Below are 17,178 nucleotides of genomic sequence, written 5' to 3' on the forward strand. Positions count from 1 at the left end.
TCTCCACTTGTGGCATGCGAACTCTCAGTTGTGGCTTGTGGGATCCAGCTCCCTGACCAGGGATGGAACCTGGGACCCCTGCCCTGGGAGCGTGGAGTCCCAGCCACTGGACCACCAGGGAAGTCCCTGTTCATGGGTTGTTAATGGCTTGCCCCCATGTCAGCAGTCAGTTTATGGGTTTGATGGCATATGTTTCATCGGTTGTGGCTCTTTTCTTGTTCATAGGGCTGGATCTCTTCAGCTGTACCCCCCAGCCACATCCATGACCTTTCTCTCCCCTCATTTTAAGACAAACTCCTCAAGTTGGGCAACCTCCGCTCACTGCTCTGACGTCTCTTCCTGCCACTTCTTCCTTAACCATCTGATTTTGGCCTCTGTTCCCACTACTTAACAGATGTCTTGCCCTTGACCTTAGCATCTTTCCTTGTTACTGTTCTCAGACTCACTGATCTCTCTCCTGTTTCCATGTTTATTGTCCCTTTGTGTAGATAGATGTCCTCTTTTCCATGGCACACTACTCTTCTGTTTACCACCTGTATTGTCTCCTTTCTCCTAGCTTTGAGTACCCTCCAAACTCAGTTCTTGGGCATCTGTTCTTTTCTCGGTATTGTTTCTAAGTATAGCCATCCAGTCTTTTGTTCTAAAATACTGTACTTAAGCCTGTTCTTCCCAGATTCACGTCTTTATCGCTCACTTTCTAATTCCATATTTATGGTTGCCAAGAGAGGCTGAGCCCCCATGTAACTTGTGGCTATATTTGAGCATTATGGCAGAGCTACAGTGTAAACCAAGACTGTCCCGGGCACACCCTGTCTGTGGGCATCATCACCCAAAGATCTTCTTGTCTCCCAGACCAACGTGTCTAACACCGACCTTGCAGTCCACGTGCAGAAGGCTGTTCTTGCTGTGTTGATGGTACCAGCTCGAATGTTGGGCATGTTAACTCTTAGTTCCTCTTCCTCCTGGCACCCCAGTCCACGTGGTCCCTTTTTCATTTCTTCTCACTGTTCCTGCTCTGGTGGCTTCTCATCACCACCTCTGGACCGCGGACAGCAAACTGTTCTAGTTTCCCCCCTCTCTAGGTATTTCCACTTACAATTCATTCTGGATACTTCCACCACCGTAATCTTAATGAAGCACTGCTTCCATCCGCACACATATGCTTGAGGACTTCTCTCTGTTTTGTTTACTGGACTAAGCCCAGGCTTTTCAGATGTGCATTCGGTTCTACCTGCATCCTGCCGGCTAGTCCTACGGTTACTTCCCTGTTCAGCCTTGGTTTACAACCAGAGGCCTTGCCAGGCCTGTTGTCTTTTCTCCCACTGTGTATGTTTTCCTGCCTCTGTTCCTTCACTTACGATAATCTCCTATCTCTCAGTTTTCCCTGCTCCTCTACTTCATCCAGATTTCTTGCCTCTTCTTGGGAGGTCTTCCTTGACCACTGTGGCCTGAGTTCCTGCACATCACACTTAGGAGCTATTTATCCTATCCATTTTAATACTGGGGCATGTACAGCCTCTTCTGATTTTAACTACTAGCATAGACTTTATGTTCTTGGAGGTCTATAGTCACATAATGGTTCTTTTGTATCCCCTACGGCAGCTATCGCAAAGCTGGGCCCTTAGACACTCATATGTAGTTAATGATTACTGAAAGCTTAGGGATCACTGAAAGGCAAATTCTTGCAGTACAGAATATGTTGGTTCATACTGAGTTGGTCAAGTGGATTGTCATGAAAGTTTTAGTGGAAGATGGAAATTGCTGAAAGTACATAGATTATATTTAGCTTTTAAAATGGTCATTAATTTTTTTAAAAAAGGCAGCGGAATTCATAGAAGATACAAGGTTTAAGGAGAAACAAAATTATTCAGACTTTTACCGCCTAGAGAAAATTGCTATTCATATTTTTATGGAATCCCTCCTAATCACTAAAAAAGTCAGCTTTGTATGCTAATGTCTCATTTGATGATATCAAATGTGCTTAATTGTTCCTTACTTGTTGTGCATTTAAGTTTTTTCCAGTTTTTTCACAACATAAATAATGTTGCAAGGAGCATTCTTTTCCACATATCACTGCCCACATCTTTGATCATTGCCTTAGATTAAATTCTAGAATCAGTTTGAGTATATGTTTAATTTCCTCTTTAACCATAGTCTTTTAGAAGTTTTAAGATTTACAGTTTTGGGGGGAGGGGAGTATTGGGCATTTAAACTTTGGTTATTAAGTTTTTTACATTGGGTAGGAGAATACAACGTTCAGACTGCCGTTATTGGTAAATAATCCTACTTCATGGTGTATTTTTAAATTGTGAATATTAATATTTCTAATCTTAAAAATACAATATGATATAAAACAAATAATATAAATATTCAAAATCTTGGTGTCTGTATTCTTCTTTATTAAAGCCTGAGTTGCTAGTTTTCCACAAATATTGTATTTCTATAAAATTCTCCTTGTTTATAAATAGATTTCACTACCTATATTTTGATGTTATATTATTTGATGCACAGAAGTTTAATCACAACTTCACTGCATATTTAACTTTCATAAACTTAAAACTACCCTAATGCGGTTAAATGCCGTTTATAAGAATTTTACTTTGTTTAAAATTAATATTCTTCTTGCTTTCCTTTTGTTTGTATTTCTCTTACCTATTTCTGTGTTTTTAATTTGAGGTGTGTGTCTTTCATCTAGCTATAGGTAATCTGTAATGTAACTGAGAGACCTTGTTTTATAAGGGTTTTTTCCTTATTTACATTTAATTTTACAACTGTCAACTATCTTTTATAGTTCTTTGCTGTTTTCCTTGATTCAGCTATTTAGACCATGTGTTGTTGTCTTTTATCTTCTTCAGGGATTGAGCAAGATATGCTCTTTTAATACTTAACTAATAATAACTTTAAGGCTGTGTGAGGCTTATTATTGAATACTCTTATTTCCCTTATAGTTACCCTTTTTTCCCCCTAGCCTCTGTGAGTATGCTGAATTCATTATTATTACTTTTATAATGTGTGTTTAATCTTTCAGGAATAATTTTCTATTTCAACAATAATTTGATATTTGTATTCAGTTCTGTGTCTCTACTTAACAGTAATTTCTTAGATGTGATTCTTTGGCTTCAGTGCTCACTTTTGCTCTTTTTTTTTTTCCCTTCAATAAAGCTGACCCATTCTGAACTCTTAATTTTGATTCTGCTTTTAACAGGCAATAGGATTTCAGGTAATTTTTTTTCCAAGAAGGTCATTGGAGTAATCTGTTTTCTGAAAGCTTGTGTATCTAAGGGTATATCTTCGCTTCTTTCACACAATAAAACCAATTTTATCTGGCTAAGTAAATTCTTCAGTCAAACCTTTTCCCCTCAAGACTCTGCCAACAGTGGTCCCTTATATCTGGGCATTTAATATTATAGTACAGTAGAAAGTTGTGGGGCCGGCCTGTCCTCATTCCCTTGCTGGTAACCTGCTTTTTCTGCCTGGATGCTTGAGGACTTTTAATTTTTTGATCATAGGGATATTGTCAGACTGTGTCTGTAGAATAGGTATAATTTAATGATTTTTTCCTAGAAAACAGTAAGACCTTTTGATTTGCCTTTTTTGGTTCTTTTTAAGCTTTCTGAAAGTTTTTGTCAGTTGCGGCTGTCAGTTGTTACTTCTGACCTCATTTTTCTGATTTCTTCCTTAGAGAAGTGTGATCTGTTATCTGTCATATTTGTATGACATCTTGTTTGATAATTATACACTTCTTTTTCTCCACATTCTGGAGGGACTCCTTCAAGTTTAATTTCATAGCACTGCTTTGATACTTTGTCACATCGAATCTTCTCAATTTGGTTTAAATTCCGCTCTCTTGCTCTTTTTTCTTCCTTGTAGTTCTTTGTCGTCTCACAAAGCTCCGTTTCCCTGTCATCCTGCTGGCCTATGGTCACATCCTATACTCCCTTCACGGCCTTTTGGTCCTATTTTATGTCTGTTTTGTGTCTCTTAGGGAGGACACATTTCAAATATCCAAATTTTTCTTCTCCATTTCTGGATTTCATAATATTCAGTGGCTCCCTCTTCCTGTGAGTTTTCAGTATAACTTTGTTCTGTGGTACCTCCTAGCTTCTACTTTTTTCCTTATCCTTTCATTCTCTTGTTCTGGGGTGAGGAGAGAGCCATGCCATTTTGATGTTTGCCTGCAGGACCAGTACGTGGACCAGCCTGTCTTCTGCTCACTGGCCATTGAGGTGTTGGCTGGGTGCCGCCGAAGGCCTACAGCGGGAGGAAGGTTGTGGGCTCAGCATCTTGCTGCATTCTCAAGGGGCTGCAGTCACTGTTTGACGGGCCTCAGTGAGCCCTGCTACCCTTGTGGAAGGATTTTTCTCCTGAAGTTTCTGATAAGCCTCTAGCTCCTCCATGTGCACTCAGCGTCTCGGGTGGGGTGGGCAGGATGAGGCTGTGGTGGTAGGTGATGTGAAGGTGGGAGGGCAGAGGGGGCAAGAAGACAGCAGCGTGGCAGGAAGTAGTCCCCGTGCAGGGAGCTCTCTGAGCCTGCGGACACGAGGGGGCAGGCAAAGTGTTCCCTTACTTCTTTCAGTGAGATGCGGCCACGTTGTTTCATGAAGTAAAACGTAGGCAAGCTGCTAACTTTTCTCTTTTAATTTGGTTTCCTCTAGTTAGTAGGAATTCTCTCGGAGCCTGACAGTACATTTTCTCTAGCATTGTTGTGCATTTTCTTTCTTTCCGTCTTCATAGGCGTTTTCCCTGGGGTGCGAGCAGGCAGTTGCCATATGTCAGAAGTCCCTTACTAATACAGGGCATATAGTAGTACATGAGTTCTCAGGCAGACACAGAAGTGTATGTCATGCATGATTTCAGGTTTCATAATCGATAAGACCCTGTGCAGAAGGAATCTAAGATATTAACAGTGCGACCGGCAGTTAAGTCTGTCCATACGGGAGTCGACTGTATTCATTGTACTGCACCATTTTATATAAGGGACTTGAGCATCCCCAGGGGCTCCTAGAACCAGTCCCCCAAGGACACCGAGGAAGGGCTGCAGAGGGTGTGCCCCCAACAGAACTTCAGGAAATTCTAAAGAATGTACTAAAAGCGATCCAGAAAAATGATGGGAGATGCGAGAAAGAATGAAGAACATTGACAGCGTAAAACAATAATACTGTCCGCTGGGCTTAAACCAGCAAGATGAACACCTAAGAGGGAGAGGAAGTGAGGTTCATATATTCAAATATCCTTGTGTGGTTTGAAGGACCGTAAAGCTATTCATTTCAGATTTTACTAAGTTAAATATGAATGTCAAAATATCTAGGGTAAAAATTATTAAGCTAAAAATATGTCCCATACTTGTAAAAATTAAGAAAGTAATTAGAAAAAATATTTAATTGATCCAAAAAAAGCCAGAGAGGAATAAAAATAGAAAAGAAAGCAATATAAAGCACAAAGTAAATGGACAAAATAATCCAAAGAGAGCGCTGATTGCCATATAAATTGTAAAAGGGTATATAAAATACAAATTACTAAAAATATTAATTTAAAAAGGACAAAGAGGGAACTCCCTGGCGGTCCAGTGGTTAGGACTCCGTGCTCTCACTGCAGGGACCGGGTTCGATCCCTGGTCAGGCAACTAAGATCCCACAAGCCACTTGGCCAAAAAACAAACAAACAAAAAACAGATTGTCAGAATAGATTATAGAAAATACAGCGTTATATTGCTGACAAGAAATATCTAAAGGTTTAATTTTCAGAAAGATCTAAAGTAGAGGAATGCAAAAGAATAAGGATACACTTGTATTTCAACAAACTAAGGGAAAGAAAGCAGATGTAGCCATGTTATTATCAGGCAGGCAAAATAGAATTTAATGCAAAAAGCGTTACTAGATGTTCTGCTCTGGTGGTGGGGCTACATGTGATTTAAATATTTTTTCTTTCCTTTTTAAGTTTTCTAAATATTTTTAATGTTTATGTGTTATTTTTATAATGACCCTTAAAAGCATGATGTAGTCGTATGCATTTCACTTTGCAGATTAACTTAAATAAGATGGACACTTTTCTATCTTTTCCTTTTGTTCCAGACTGTAATGCAAATGTACATAAGGGCTGTAAAGATGCCGCCTCTCCGTGTACCAAGGTAATCTCTCAGTCGTGTGTGAATGTCACATGCTTGTGTGCAGCTTGTTGCTTCATGTTATCTGTTTAGGTTTTTAGATTTACTAGTTATTACTGTCTAGATTTATTTTTAAAGTGGTCGTTTTAAAGTGATAACTTCATGTTATCTGTTTAGGTTTTTAGATTTACTAGTTATTACTGTCTAGATTTATTTTTAAAGTGGTCGTTGTGGTGATAAAATAACACATGCTCAAAGTGTATACCTATTCAGTTAGCTATGCGCTTGTAGAAGTAGAGGGAACGCTCCATTTGCGCTCCATGATGTGGGTGGGTTAGGCTTTCTGTCAGGACCTGCTTGGTTTACCAGTGCAAACCCTGAGCATGTGTAAATGAAGTCTAGAGCAGTAATTCTCAAACATCAGCACACATCAGATTCACCTGGAGGGCCTGTTAAAACACGGATATCTGGGCCCCGCTCCCAGAATTCCTGATCCAGTAGGTCTGGGTGGATTCTGAGAATTTGCATTTCAAACATGTTCCCAGGTGACGCTGCTGATCCTGGGACCACAGTGTAAGGCCCCCTGGACTAGAGGAATGTTCTCTGTGTTTGGGGGTGGGCTTGAGTGGATGGAGGTATTTATCATTGCGTTCCTTTGTCTCCCACTCTAAAGCCATGCCAGAAATGCACATGAGTGAGCGTGATGATCCTTCAGAGGGAAGCATGGAGTCCCCAACTCTGTGTTACTTGAAACACACATTGTGTCAGGTCACAGAGTTGAGGATGACATTTCAGTGCTCAAGGTCGTTGTGTCCTGTAGGCGGGAGGAATAGCCAGGAACAGAAAGAACAAGTAGGAGAAAGGCAGCGCTGATAAGAACTCCTTTTTGAGCCTGGGTTTGCACGCAGGAACTGGAGATTTTCGGTTGGTTCCATCGGGCTTTTACTAAAGCTGGGATCTTGCTGAGACGTGCTCGTGAGGCACACCTTCCTTATAACTTGCTCATCTCATTGTCATCACATTTTTCTCTTTGTTGTGTTTATGTCTTTTGCTTTGAATTCCTCTGTTTGAAATAAAATAACAAAGAAAATGGTATAGATGAGAAGCCTGTTCTGTGTAACTGTGGACATTCTTGTAGTCCAGTGGTGCTTTGATCTTATTTTTTGCGTTTCTCATGTTCTTTACAGAAATTCCAAGTGAAATATAATAAGAACAAACCGCAGACCATCCTTGGAAGTAAGTGATGTGGAAAACGGCAAGAACTTTTTTCAGTTTCATACATACACACATTTTTTCCAATGTAAAATACCCCATCCTTTTGTTCTCTCATTTGCCCAATTATTGCTTCTTTCATAGCATATGCTGGGTGTAATTGGCATAATTTTTAGTTATACAAAGAAGTCAAGAATGTCATAAACTCTGGCAGACTACTAGCCTTTGTGCTACACGTACTGTATGATCTTTATATTAGGGAAGGCTGAATGGAGGAGGTATTATGATGTTGCCTCAATTTTAAGATGCGAACTAGTGTAATACGCACTGCGCTATTGTTAACAGCCTCTTGGGGGAAAAGAGAAACACTACATTAAATGTACATAATTTTATGTTTTCCTAGCAGTGGCACATGTTTATCTTGACCAATACATACCATATGCTTCTTAAGAATCACAAAGTTAGGAAAAAGTCTTCAAGCTGAGAATCTATAGATTCTTATCAGTCTCTGTTGCTCCTTATCAGAGCAACCTGATACTTTTTAGTAGCCTTGCCTGAGGCTGTGATCTCATCAGCTGCATTAGGATGGCAGTTGAAATTTCAGGGCATACCTGAGTTTTGTTTGCATACGCTTAAACTCAGTGGTTCTCTTTTTCTTGAATTAATACATTGTTGAAATGTAAACAATTTCTCTTAGATAATTGGCAGTCCATGACAGTCTTTACATTGCTCTGGAGGATAAGTCACACCACTGAGTGAAAATCCTTTGATTTGATGTGAGCAATTTTGCAATTTCTTTGGCCTCAAATATCACATAGCTTGCCTTGTGGCAGGCATTTTAAGTTTGTGGTCACTTTTCACTTCAATGCTGCCATAGTGTGCCCAGTGTTTTAAAAGCCACTTGAATGGGGGGGGGGTCAATGAAATATGCAAATTAATGGTGACGTGTGACTGTGTGTGATGTCACACAAGGGTAAACTAGTGCAGGCAGTAACAAGTGTGACATTGTTTACTCCCCTGCTTCTTCACCAGAAGTCCTTTCGACCTCAGTTGGAACGTACTTCTCAATTTCATAAGGTTAAGCATGAAAATAATTTAAAAGCATCTTAGAATTGATAGAATACCATCTGTTCCTCCTCTTAACTTAGGAATAACATTAAATCATACATGTTTAGAATCCTTTGTAATATCTTAGGCTCCCATATAAGTATTTTTCCCCTTTACTTAAGAAAGGTGTGTGCCAAGCACATAATATCATAGGATTGAAATATTTTCAGAGAGTCACTTTTTAATACACATCAAATGTAAATGCGTGGATGCCCATAACATTTCAAACTGACCAGAAAGGTACTGAGGCATCATTTCATTTTCCACATGTGAGAGAGAACAGCCCAGCTTGGCTTGAAGGTTTCATCTGCCTGACATTCTCATACCATAAAGAACAGACGCCCCAGCATTGTTCCAATCTGTTTACGTGCTCTGTGTGTGTGTGTGTGCTTGTTTATACACACAGTGTACGTTCTAGTAATAGTGCTAATAACACCTTGTATCTAATTAAAGCTGGCTCTAGGGAGAACACGCAGTGGTTTATGGGCAAGCAGTCCCAGTGTTTCCCCATTCCATTTTCTTGTCTGTTTGTGTAATTCCAGCCACCCACAGTCTCCAAGTGGATATGCTGAAGCAGGCCTGCAGCCTGGGTACCAGGAGGGTGTGAACTGGAAGGGACATTTGAAGCAGGTGTTGGGATGTGGCAGGGAGACTAGTTTCAAGTCTGGGCTTGTGACACATTAGAAGTGGCCATTGGAGTGTTCAGCTTTCTGGCTTTTAAGAGACCATCTTTACTCGTTGGGATTACTGCCCGCTATGGAAACCTCATGAAGCATCCATTCTGATTTCCAGATTCTTCATTTAGAGACGTCCCACCGCCTGGGCTCTCCTTGCACCCTTCCTCCTCCATGCCTGTTGGGTTGCCGACGGGGAGGAAGGAAGCAGCAGGGCAAGTCCATCCATTGTCCAGAAGCGTTCCAGGCATCACCTTGGAAAGGTAAGGCTCAGTTTGGTCTTACACCTTGACGTCTCAGAGCTGCTGCTGGGGCTGACTTTTCTCCCTGTCCTTCCAGCTTCAGGAGGTCAGGGGCATCCTTGGAGTCCGAAAGTGACGGGAGCACCTGGAAAAGCAGGTCTCAGTCTGATGAGCTGTTCCAGCCCATGGGTTCACCTCCCTCCACGGACTCCTTCTTAATGGAAGGTGAGGAGAAGACGCCTTTGCATTTACTTGGGTTTCTGTGAGCATTTGCCGAAAGGAATGTTTTCTGAAGGATGTAAGATGGAAACGTTTTCTTTTATTTTTAGAAGAATTCTGTTTCATGGTGTCACTTAGCTACAGGCTCTTCTGATTAAAAAGAATGCAAATTGAGCCACAGAGGAGACTCCCAGATAGTGACCAAGGAAACATGATGCATCTTTTTAAAGGGACATATTCCCCAAAGAATATGTCATAAACGTCATGAAGAGAAAGAAATATGTGCTTGTTCTTCTTTAAAAATGTTTTACAGCTATTGATGAATTGGTATAGGATCATACATTAAAAATACATATTTCAGTTACTTAAGACTGGACTTGCCTGGATCGCTGAGATATTTATCCCCATATGTTGCCTCCTACTTCTAGGGGAATGAAAGCATTTTTAAAAAACATGTTTTTGGAAAGGACAATCTGGGGAATTGCTTGTTGTATCCTAGCGTTACTAATAGGCAAAGGAAAACCAAATGAAGGGAGAGTAGTGTTGAGAGAAGGGGGTGGACTCTTCCCCAGGAATCTGCTTATTTTAAATCCATTGTCATCACATCTTGACTCCTCTGAGCTAGAATATCTCTAAGGAGTGCCATTTGGACAAATAGAATTTAGTTTTCCTGAAAGGGGTATATGTGTGTTGTCAAATTCTATCAGAAAAATCTGTACTCACATGTGACTGGAGGCCTTATACCCTGCTTCATGTTTATATTAAGGACAGCAAGCCAAGTAAAGAGCAAATAAAGTGGACAAGTACAAGATTCAGTTTTGAGTAAACAGCACAAAGCAACCCAGGGCAAAAGAAATCAGTGGGTTTAAGATTCTGTATGCACATCGTGGACTCTGCAGGTTACCAAAAAATAAAACTAAAATAGAACAAGTCAAAAAGAAAACAAACAAAAGAATCTTCAGTATATATATGTATTTTTGGCATATGCACAATCACTATTTTAATACCTGATTCTGCTTTGCTTTCCTGAGGGCAGTCTTGATTTGAACCATTTCGCTTGTTTGGTTTCAGATGTTTCAATTGCATATCACAGTATTTTGGCTTAGTTGTTTCTATGTTCATAGCAGGTTTCTTTAGGGTGATGAAGCCATAAACATGGGCACCTGTGAAGGTCTGTTTGTGTTATGTGTGTTCACCCACTTCTGGCTTTTCTTTTCTTTCTTCAACGCACATTAGATGTCGTGGATTCGTCTCTGTGGAGTGACCTCAGCAGTGATGCCCAGGGGTTTGAAGCAGAATCTTGGAGTCTGGTGGTGGACCCCTCATTTTGTAGTAGGCAGGAGAAGGATGTCATCAAAAGACAGGATGTCATTTTTGGTAAGCATTTCAAACATTCTCTCTGGGCTCCAGCAGTGTGGTGCAGAGGAAAGTGCATGGCATTTGAAACCATACATACCTGGATTCAAGGCGAGGTTCAAATCCCGGTTCTACCATTTCCTAGTTACTTGGTCTCAGATAAAATATTTAACTCACATGGACCTCAGTTTTTCCTTTTGTAAAATGGGGATAATGATACTCTGGATTAAAATGTTGTGAGGCTTAAATGAGGCATTGTCTGTACCTGGTATAAGCACATTTTATGTCTTCTACCCTTTTCTAGTTTACTTAGGCATGGTCTCTACTCTTTCACCTCTCCTGTTGTACGAATCACAGTGACTGTTCACATATTTTAAGGTAGGGCAGTCAGGGCTGCTGCATGCAGGGCCCTGTAGTTTGCCTGCACACAGCCAGAGACTGCGACTCACACATGCAGAGGGACTGGCGGCACCTGGCTTAGGGCCGTGTGTGACTGTGTGCCTCAGTCCTGAGTATGGAGTTCAGCTGTGGGAGGCTTTACGATTTCATGCTATTTGGGGTGAAGGCCGTCTGAATTAAGGGAGGTTAGATTATAGACTAGTTAGGAAAAAAAGAACTTTAAAAAATTTTCAAGTATGAAGTAGATGCTAAAAAGTGGTTCCAAGAAGATACCTTACTTTAAATATGAGATTAACTCTTAGTTTTTGCTAATCTTGTGTGTGCAAAGCATGGGCCGCAAAGGCCGGTGGCGACGACGGCCGCTTTTCTCCTGTGTGAAGTGGTGGTTACGTAGATCAGAGGAGCCGACGTGTAGTGTGCTGACATCTAGGGCTGTGCAGGTGGGAGCTACCTTGGAAAGAGTGATGCTGTCCCCTTTAGTATGTCTCACTTAATTTATGTGATACTGTAATTTTTCTTCATTTATTTCTTGATTTCATATATTATTAAAAATAATCTCACCCATGTGGGATGAATTATCACGTCGTGTAGTTCACAGCATGGCCTCAGGGTCAGAAAGTCTTGTGTTCTAGGGAAAATCCTTCACCTCTCTTCTTCACGTCTCTCTTTTAAAGATAAGGAAAATCATTCCTATTTTGGGGGTCATAATAGTTAAATGGATTAACGGATATGGTAGATGCTTAGTATGGAGTAGGTATTAAAAGTATGGTAGGATACAATAATTAATAATAATAATTTAAAGTTAGTCAGTTCCCAATTAGAGTTTTGTTTATGATAAAATAATAAACAAGCTACGTGTAGATTTCTTTACCCTCCATGGCTGATGTTTTGTGTTCTTTTTCAAAACATGTACATGAGTTTGGAAATACTAATCTAGAACTTGTACTTCTGATGCTCCTACAAATTGGGAATTATTGTTTTCTCTCATGATGCATTTTTAATATTGAGATATAGTCACAAAACATTGAGATATAAAATTCACCCCTTACAGTGCATAATCTATATTGTAGTGTATTTGTAAAGTTTTAGTATGTTTATAAAGTTGTGCAACCGTCAACCACTGTTTAATTCCAGAGCATTTTCATCACTCCAGAAAGAAACCCTGTGCCCATTAGCAGTCACTCCCCTTTGTCCCCTCCCACCAGTACCTGGCAACCACTAATCTACTTTCTGTCCCTGTGAATATGTCCCTATGAACATTACAATATTTAGTGTTTGGGGCCTGGCTTCTTTCACTTAACATATTGTTTTCAAGGTTCATCCATGCTGTAATAGAAATCAGCGCTCTATTCCTTTTTGTGGTTGAGTAATATTTCATTGTATAGATATACCACACTTTGTTCATCTAATCATGACTTGATGGTCATTTGGGGTTGTTCCCACTTTGGGGGTCACATCATACTTTATGTTTAACCTTTTGAAGAACTGCCTGTTTTCCAAAGCAGCTGTACGATTTTACATTCACACCAGCAATGTATGAGGGTTTCAATTTCTCCACATCTTACCAAGGCTTCTTTATTGTTCATCCTTTAACTTACAGTTATTGTAGTGTGTGTGAAGGGGTGTCTCATTGTGGTTTGGGTTTGTATTTCCCTGATGGCTAATGATGTCGTGCATCTTTTCATGTGCACATTGGCTATTGGTGTATCTCTTTAGAGAAACATCTATTCAAATCTTTGGCCTATTTTGAAGTGGGTTTTTTTGTTGTTGTTGAATCATAAGAGTTCTTTATAGATTCTGGACTCAAGTCCCTTATCAAATACATGATTTGCAAATATTTTCTCCCATTGAATGGGTTGTCTTTTCACTTTCTTGATGATGTCCCTTCATCATGACACATTGTTTTCTCCTGGGGAAAATGGAATTTCAGAGGCAGATCCAATAATAGAAAGGACCTACTGTTGTATACATTGAGGAACTTTATTATATTTAATTCAACATAATTCACCAAATTAATTGTGCTCCTACTCAATACAAAACACACACACACAAAAAAAATGAAAGAAGAAAAAAGAAAGAAAAGAGGTAAACTAAGTTACATTTTATAGAGCATTCAGGGGAAAATAAAACCTGGTGTCCAACTGAAGATACCTAAAGATGTTAGCTGGTTATATTATGAAAGTTTGATACATTGGATTCTTACATCTTGGACTTGACTTATACATATCCTCATATAATGTCTGGAAAAAAGTGAATAGTTTAATATTTTGAGCTTACATTAAATGGTTAATTAATGCTGACTTCAACAGTAGAAGAATATTATTATTCCTAAACATTCCCTCTTTTTTTTTTATTTGTGTAACATACAGTGTTTAGCTACTAATTTAGGTCAATAGGGATACGTCTTAAAAATTGAGGTATAATTGACATAATTATATTAGTTTCAGGTGTACAACTTAATGATAATTGTCTATATTGCAAAATGATCACCACAGTAAGTCTAGTTAACATCAAAGGACACTTGTTTTTTTAAAGCTTGTTTCTGCTCACCTGTTTCAGAGCTAATGCAGACAGAAATGCATCACATCCAGACCCTGTTCATCATGTCCGAGATCTTCAGGAAAGGGATGAAGGAGGAGCTGCAGCTTGACCACAGCACTGTGGATAAAATCTTCCCCTGTTTAGATGAGTTACTTGAAATCCACAGGCATTTCTTCTATAGTATGAAGGAGCGAAGGCAAGAATCCTGTATTGGCAACGACAGGAATTTCCTCATCAACCGAATCGGAGATATTCTAGTACAACAGGTGAGAAAGGTTTAAAGGTCTTAAAACCTCAAAGCCTAAAGGTATGCAGACTGTCTAGAGTATTCAAAGCCTGCAGAGAACTGGAATTGATTTCATTATGATTATTGACAGGTGGGTTTAGCTGGTTGTCTTTTATTTGATGTTGGTGTGTATGACCGTTGTCTGAGAGCTTTTAATAGCCAGTAACTCTTCTGTGTGTCACAGGACTTGGCTGGAGAAAATTTACTTAGACTTTTTTTTTTTTTTTTTTTTTTGCTGTGCTGTGCGGCTTGCAGGATCTTAGTTCCCCTAGCAGGGATTGAACCCTTGCCCTCGGCAGTGAAAGCGTGGAGTCCTAATCACTAGACCACCAAGGAATTCCCTACTTAGACTTCTTGATGTGATGGGCTCTCTAGTAACATGCCTTCTTGAGTGGCCCGTGATATATCTCCAAGATAAGTGCTGCTAATTTTAGGAAGAGTGAGGCAGATCTATTATCATGAAAGCCCTGGCGTTCATGCCTGGGGGATAAGACAAGCAAATCTCCCTCAAAGGAGGCACTTTTTAGGTGCTTGGGATGTTTGAAGCATCAGTGAGAATGGGCTGTGCCACGCTCCTAGTTAAAAAGAAAAAACACCTTACTTTTGACAATTTGTATCGGTCCCCGATCTCTCTGAAAGAGGCTCTGCATTTAAAACATGCTAATACAGAAGTTAAATAACATGTATCCAGCAGCCTTAACATGGCAGGGACTTTCAAGGTACTTCCATTATATTAACCATCACAACACAGTGAGGCAAATATTTATTTTCCCTAAAACTGAGGCATGGAGAAGTAATGACTTTCTCAAGGTCACACATCTCATAAGTGGCATAGCTGGGATCTGAGTTAAGAATATATCTTTGTGATATCCACAGTGACATTCTGGGAAGGCTTTCTAACATCACTAGTCTGTAAGTCCCAGTGAGGCAGGGAGTCTCGTCTCTTTGGTTACCACTGTATTTCAACACCTAGAACAGTGCTTGGTACTATAAGTATTTATTGAATGAAGGGGTCACTTGGGAAAAACACACCAGGAATTCACTCCAATGCTATGTTTTGCAGTCACTTACAGCATTTGAGGAAAGGCATGGAGATCTATTGCTAATTACTTTAGTTTGGTGTTCTCTAAGTAGATGCCAAAATGTCCCCTCCAAAATATTAATTTTGTATCAGTTTCACCCTGTCACACACACCGGTTGAGTTTAGCTGTTGGTCTATAGGTTAAACATTTAAATATGCTTAAATACGAATATTTTTAATACACAAAAAGAATCCTGACAGTTGCCCAAAATCTTCTTCCTCATGTCTAACAATGTAAAAATCCACACTAGTAATAAGTTTCTAATCAAAGCACTATCTGCTTTGCATCTTATCTTTAAAGTCCTAGACCTGTTCCATCTTCATAATTCACCTGAAACATATACAGTGCCAGGTTAAGAGACCGTAAAGTACTTGGGAAGACAGTTTGAATAAAAATGTCTGATTGTGTCTTGGTGAACTTGAATCTGAGTGAGTGCATTCAAAAATGAAGTGCGAGATTATTTTATCATTTGAAAGTATTGGCATCATCTCACTTTCCTTGATACAAACAATCATGACTTTTAATTCTAATCATTGAAAACATTTTTTCGTTCTTGTGTCACTTTCATAGTTAACAAAAATTTCACATCTTTACCAGATATATTTTTTATTTAATTTTATGGAATTTGAGGACAAGTTTTGGGAAATTGGCTATTACACAGGGTGAGACATCAAGGAGTCTTTTGGATGAAAAGGAAAATCTTCGGTGTTCAGAGAGAAGGATTAAGTCTGCTTTTGTGTTCCTGTTGGTGGACATACTTAGTGGGTATGGAAAGGGCTTCCTTCCAATACTATGTAAATAAAGTTATCTCCTGAAGAATATATTAGCAAAGTCCTCAGACAATGGCTGTGGAGTGGCACTCTGTAGGAGCAGAGGGAGAGCAAGCTGTTGAAGGATGTATGAGAGAGTCTGGGGAAATCCCACACTCCAACCTCGGGGACTCCATAGATCTCAGGAGGCTGGGCTGGAATATGATGGTAATTTAGTCAGTGGGAACTTGCAGTGTTGGTGAGAAGTTGTGAACATGTGGAACATACTTGATATATAGCAGTGGTTTTCCAATTTCAGGTACATAGAAATCTCCTAAAGCTTGTTAAGAACGAGGTATTCTGTGCTCCCAACCCCTAGTGTGTTGTTTGATAGGATTGGGTCAGGGGGTTGGCATTTTAAAATTATTTTTTCCCCAATGGTAATATCTTACAGAGCTGTAATACAGTACCACAACCAGGATACTGATAGGGATACAGCAAAACGCCAGAACATTCCTATCACAATGAGGATTCCTCATCTGGCCATTTTATAGCCACACCTACTTCCCTCCTGTCCCCAACTGCTGGCAATCACTAATCTGTTCTTTCTATAATTTTGTCATTTCAAACCAGTTATATAAATTACATGCATGTTAGATAGATTATATACACAGTATGTCCCTTTTGGATTGGCTTTTTTTCACTCAGTACAATTCTCTGCATCATCTAGATGGCTGTGTATGTCAGCAGTTCATTTCTTTTTATTGTTGAGTTGTATACCAGAGTATTAATGTACCACAATTTATTTATTTATTTATTTATTAACATTTTTATTGGAGTATAATTGCTTTACGATGTTGTGTTAGTTTCTGCTGTATAACAAAGTGAATCAGCTATACATATACATATATTCCCATATCCCCGCCCTCTTGTGTCTCCCTCCCACCCTCCCTATCCCACCCCTCTAGGTGGTCACAAAGCCCAGAGCTGATCTCCCTGTGCTATGCAGCTGCTTCCCACTATCTAGTTTACATTTCATAGTGTATATATGTCAATGCTGCTCTCTCACTTCGTCCCAGCTTACTCTTCCCCCTCCCCGTGTCCTCAAGTCCATTCTTTATGTCTGCATCTTTATTCCTGTCCTGCCCCTCGGTTCATCAGAACCTTTTTTTTTTTTTTGATTCCATAGGCACAGAGCTCTTAAAACT

The 17,178-nt window shown here is 39.7% G+C and overlaps 1 protein-coding gene across 2 annotated transcripts in view; it reads left to right on the forward strand.

Annotated features, from left to right (window-relative positions):
- ARHGEF28 (Rho guanine nucleotide exchange factor 28) overlaps positions 1-17,178 on the forward strand; it is a 311,689-nt gene that overhangs the window by 219,727 nt on the left and 74,784 nt on the right. For both annotated transcript variants that reach the window (XM_067730988.1, XM_067730989.1), the window contains 6 exons: positions 6,072-6,127; positions 7,291-7,339; positions 9,215-9,359; positions 9,436-9,563; positions 10,794-10,934; positions 13,872-14,119. In XM_067730988.1, the coding sequence (XP_067587089.1) occupies positions 6,072-6,127; positions 7,291-7,339; positions 9,215-9,359; positions 9,436-9,563; positions 10,794-10,934; positions 13,872-14,119 (767 nt within the window). The remainder of the gene's footprint in view (positions 1-6,071; positions 6,128-7,290; positions 7,340-9,214; positions 9,360-9,435; positions 9,564-10,793; positions 10,935-13,871; positions 14,120-17,178) is intronic.

The sequence above is a fragment of the Pseudorca crassidens genome, chromosome 3 (assembly GCF_039906515.1).
Source record: "Pseudorca crassidens isolate mPseCra1 chromosome 3, mPseCra1.hap1, whole genome shotgun sequence".
NCBI lineage: Eukaryota > Metazoa > Chordata > Mammalia > Artiodactyla > Delphinidae > Pseudorca > Pseudorca crassidens.